This window comes from Echinops telfairi, unplaced genomic scaffold (genome assembly GCF_000313985.2).
Source record: "Echinops telfairi isolate 266 unplaced genomic scaffold, ASM31398v2 ScPeMD7_9;HRSCAF=40, whole genome shotgun sequence".
Taxonomy (NCBI): Eukaryota; Metazoa; Chordata; class Mammalia; order Afrosoricida; family Tenrecidae; genus Echinops; species Echinops telfairi.
The window spans coordinates 29,260,342-29,265,312 of NW_022103906.1; the positions used below are offsets into that span (position 1 = coordinate 29,260,342).

General features: G+C 48.3%; 1 protein-coding gene across 1 annotated transcript in view; it reads left to right on the plus strand.

The window, feature by feature from the left end:
- Positions 1–4,924, plus strand: part of CHRNA6 (cholinergic receptor nicotinic alpha 6 subunit) — an 8,623-nt gene extending 3,699 nt beyond the window's left edge. Inside the window, exons 5-6 of the mRNA XM_045286852.1 lie at positions 1–975; positions 4,758–4,924. The exon at positions 1–975 is cut by the window's left edge and continues 6 nt beyond it. Coding sequence (XP_045142787.1) covers positions 1–975; positions 4,758–4,886 — 1,104 coding nt within the window. The 3' untranslated portion in view covers positions 4,887–4,924. The remainder of the gene's footprint in view (positions 976–4,757) is intronic.
- The last annotated feature ends 47 nt before the right edge of the window (positions 4,925–4,971 follow it).

Below are 4,971 nucleotides of genomic sequence, written 5' to 3' on the forward strand. Positions count from 1 at the left end.
GGTGACTTCCAAGTGGAAGGCAAGACAAAAGCCCTTCTTAAATATGATGGTATGATAACCTGGACCCCGCCGGCTATTTTTAAGAGTTCCTGTCCTATGGATATCACATTCTTCCCTTTTGATCATCAAAATTGTTCCCTGAAATTTGGTTCCTGGACATACGACAAAGCCGAAATCGATCTTCTTCTTATTGGCTCAAAGGTAGATATGAATGATTTATGGGAAAACAGCGAATGGGAAATTGTTGATGCTTCTGGCTACAAGCATGACATAAAGTACAACTGCTGTGAGGAGATATACACAGACATAACCTATTCTTTCTACATTCGAAGGCTGCCGATGTTTTATACCATTAATCTGATCATCCCCTGCCTTTTCATTTCCTTTCTGACCGTGCTGGTCTTTTACCTTCCTTCTGAGTGTGGCGAAAAAGTGACTCTCTGCATTTCGGTTCTACTTTCTCTGACTGTGTTCTTGCTGGTCATCACCGAAACCATCCCGTCCACGTCTCTGGTGATTCCACTGGTGGGCGAGTACTTACTATTCACCATGATCTTTGTCACCTTATCCATCGTAGTGACTGTCTTTGTGCTGAACCTGCACTATCGGACTCCAGCTACCCACACCATGCCCAAGTGGGTGAAGACGGTTTTCCTTCAGCTCCTGCCCCACCTGCTGATGATGAGGAGGCCTCGGGGCAAGAGGAAGGTGACATGTTCTGATCAAAGCCCCACAGGCACTTCCAGTAAGGCAACCAAGGTCAAGTGTACTAACCACAGAGAGCCCAATCTGAAAGAGTTCTGCCCCTGTAATAAATCAAGGGAGCTCACCACCCGCAGTGGCAAGAGAAGATTAAACCATCAGCCTTTACAATGGGCGACAGAAAATTTGGAGCACTCCCCTGAAGTTGAAGATGTGATTAACAGTGTTCAGTTCATTGCACAAAACATGAAGAACCAAAATGAAACCAAGGAGGTAAATGCATGTCTCCTCTGCTCTGCCCAGCCTTCGGCCCATAGCTGCTTTAGAGGAGGCGCTTTATAGGCAGGGTCAGACGGTAGATGAGAATGCTGTTTGCAAGAGGTGCTACTCTGAAGACCCAGCTCTCTTGTTATGCGTCTGTGTGGAGGGAAGGGGCCCCGGTGGTGTACTGGGTTACGAGTTGGGTGGCTGACCCCAAGGTCTAGCCGTTGGGAGCCCTCCAACCACTCCATGGGCAAAAAATGAAGCTTTCTACTTCTTAAAGATGTGCAGCCTCCAAAACCCACAGGGGCAGTTCTACTCAGTATGTACCTTCGCTTCGAGATGCAGAATGGGATCACTGGCAGTGAGTTCGGTTTGGACAGTGAGGGGACAGGACACAGGGTGGGCGTGGGGGTAAGAGGTGGTGAGGTGTAGAATGGGGACAAACTTCCATTCTCTCGAATTTTAACTCAAGTGGAATCTTGCTAAAGAAAACAGGATGAACAATCTGGAGGAGAAAACAATGGGACTGACAGTTCCGGGGGGACATGGGAGAGGGGGAGGTGGGGGGAAGGGAAGAGGTGTTAACAAACCTAGGGACAAGGGAACAACAAGCGATCCAAATTGGTGGGGAGGTGGTAGGGCATGATCAAGGGGAACATAACAAAGAGGAAGTGCTGAAATCCTGGTGGGGACTGAGCATGATAGTGGGACAGGAGGAGAATCAAGGAAAATAGAGGAAAGAGCTGGGAGGCAAAGGGCATTTATAGAGGTCTAGATAAAGACATGTGCATATGCAAATATATTTATATGAGGATGGGGAAATAGATCTATGAGCCTATATTTATAGGTTTAGTATTAAGGTAGCAAAAGGACATTGGGCCTCCACTCAAGTACTCCCTCAATGCAAGAATACTTTCTTCTATTAAATTGGCATTCTATGATGCTCACCTTCCTGACACAACCGCTGAAGACAAAGCGGGTGAATAAGCAAATGTGGTGAAGAAAGCTGATGGTGCCCGGCTATCAAAAGATATAGCATCTGGGGTCTTAAAAGCTTGAAGGTAAACAAGCAGCCATCTAGCTCAGAAGCAACAAAGTCCACATGGAACAACATATCAACCTGTGTGATCACAAGGTGTCGAAGGGATCACTGAAGACAAATGGGTGCATAAGCAAATGTGGTGAAGAAAGCTGATGGTGCCCGGCTATCAAAAAGTATAGTGTCTGGGATCTTAAAGGCTTGAAGGTAATCAAGTGGCCATCAAGCTCAGAAGCAACAAAGCCCACATGGAAGAAGCACACCAGCCTATGCAACCACGAGGTGTCGAAGGGATCAGGTATAAGGCATCATCAGAACAAAAAATCTTACCATAGTGAATGATGGGGGGAGTGCAGAGTGGAGATCCAAAGCCCATGAGTAGGCCACTGGAGAGCCCCTTGCAGAGGGGTCTCGGGGAGAAGATGAGCCAGTCAGGGTGCGATGTAACAACGATGAGAAATACAACTTTCCTCTAATTCCTAAATGTTTCCTCCCCGCTCCCACTACCTCGCACTGAATTCGACCTTGCAAGACTGGCTAGACCAGAGGATGTACACTGGTACAGATAGGAACTGAAAATACAGGGAATCCAGGGCGGATGAGCCCTATAGGACCAGTGGTGTGAGTGGCAAAACAGGGAGGGTAAAGGGAGAATGGGTAGGAAAGAGGGAACCGATTACAAGGAACTATATGTGACCTCCTCCCTGGGGGACAGACAACCGAAAAGTGGGTGAAGGGAGACGTCGGACAGGGCAAGATATGACAAAATACCACTTTATCAACTATCAAGGGCTCATGAGGGAGGGGGAGTTAAACAAAGTTTAACAAAGAGTTAAAGCCAAAAAAAAAAGAAAACAGGAAAGGCAACCTTGGTTAAGGACAGAAAGCACTGCCGCACAAAAATGCAGGGACAAATAGGAGGCAGGTGGAAAGGCCGCCCCTGAGAGGAAGGAGAATGAGCCGGGCCAGAGAATGGAGCCTCTGCAGTGCCCATGAATGGTGTCGATTGAATGAGCCTCAGTGATTTATAGCACCAACTTTCAATGTTATTTTCCAGTGATGTCCCTGGGAGGGGGGTTGTACGGAGGTGCACGCCATACTCCTTGACGCCGTTAGGGAGGACACCAAAGGGAACCCAAGTTACGTGGCATCGGAGGTGGCCGCTGCCAGGGGCAGTGTTGCCGGGGGCTGGGGCAGCTGCAGAAGGAGCATCGCTAGGGTGGTGTTACCCATCAGGTAGGCCTTAACTCATCACTCCCCCTGCTCTGCTGCCCAGCCATTTGGGGTGTGGCACTTGGAGGGGAGAGCAAGGTGTTTGTCTTGGCCAACTGGAGAGGAAAGAGTTGCAGAATCCACAGGGGGTGGGGAACATGCAGTGGGGTTCTGGCAGTGCTGAGGGTCACACAGGATTGACACCCTGGGCGACACCCTCTGCTATTTTCTCCCCCTGATCCCCTGAGTTTAGCTATAAGCAGATGGCCCTACCTCCCAAAGAGAGAGCTCCAGAAAGCTGTGCTTATTAAGAGGGCAGTTCCCGATTCTCAGGAGGACTAGCTGAGGGCACTGGAAAACTGGTGTGAGGTGCTGAGTTGGACCTCAGACTGCAACTCCCCCATCCCTAACAGAGAAGGAAAAAGATAGCGTGAGAGCCCACCCTGTGGGTACAGGGGAAAATGAATGGACGCACCTGACACGGAAGGAGTGCATGGAGGCATAAGAAAGCCCAGAAAAACTCGCCTTCACGTGGCATCTTCACACAATCCTGCAGAGAGTTGCTATTGACATGGCCACCACCTTCAGTATCATCTTCCAGTCGGTCACAGGGGCTCTCAAGGCACCCCCATGGAGCCTCAGCAGAGCTTGGAAATGTCAACCCGAAGGTCATGCAAATACAGGGACTCTCCATAACCAGCCTCACTCTGACGTGGGGGTGGGGATGGGATTGCCTGTTCTTGATAAAAACCCATTGCCATTGAGTTGATTCTAACTCTTAGTGATTCTGCAGGGCAGGGTATAGAACTGCCCCCTGTGGATTTCCAAGACTGTAACTCTTTGCGGTTAGTAGCAAGTCTTGTCTTTCAACCAAGGAGTGACGTGGTTTCGAACTTGTGGTGAGCAGCCCAAGGCATAACCACTACATACTCCATACACCCTTTCTTCCTTTCTCTCACTTCCTGCCTCAACCTCATTTCCCAGACTTGCCGAGGGGCCAGAATAACCAGCAGGGCAAATCACAAGAGTAGAAATATTAGAGCAGCCAGCCCCGGTGACGTAGTAGTTACACATCTGGCTGTGATCCCAAGGTTAGCAGCTCAAAACCAGCAGCCGCTCCACGGAAGAAAGACAGAGCTTCCTACTCCCGGGAAGACTTACAGTCTCAGAAACCCACAGGGGCAGTTCTACCCTGTCCTGTAGAATTGCTGACTTCTCATCACCTCGATGGGAGTGAGTTTTTTTTAATTGCTTGAAAGATTTCTCTGCAATCAAGAAAGGTCCTTTGGGCCCCCTGGACTCATTAATTTATTAGGTCTACTCCATATTCTGTACCCAAATGCATGGAATACTTTTGTGCTCAGTCAGAACAAAATTTCTGTGGGTTCTACTATGTAGCAGACATGGGTTAGGTGAAATAAGAGTAAGATTTGGTTTTAAAATGTGCAGGGAAATCTTTGGAAAGGGGGAAGTTGACTTGAAACACGGTTGTTTCCTTTGGTCTTGACTTAACTCTATTGCTTTGATTGTTGCGTTGCAGGTAGAAGCTGACTGGAAATACGTGGCCATGGTGGTGGACAGAGTCTTTCTTTGGGTATTTATCATCGTTTGTGTGTTTGGCACTGCAGGGCTATTTCTACAGCCACTGCTTGGGAACACAGGAAAATGATAAGATGTCTGAAACTTACAAGGTCTTTGTTTTGTATTCTCTACCCTAAGGGAAAACATATAAAGTTTCCTACCTAGTGTAGCCT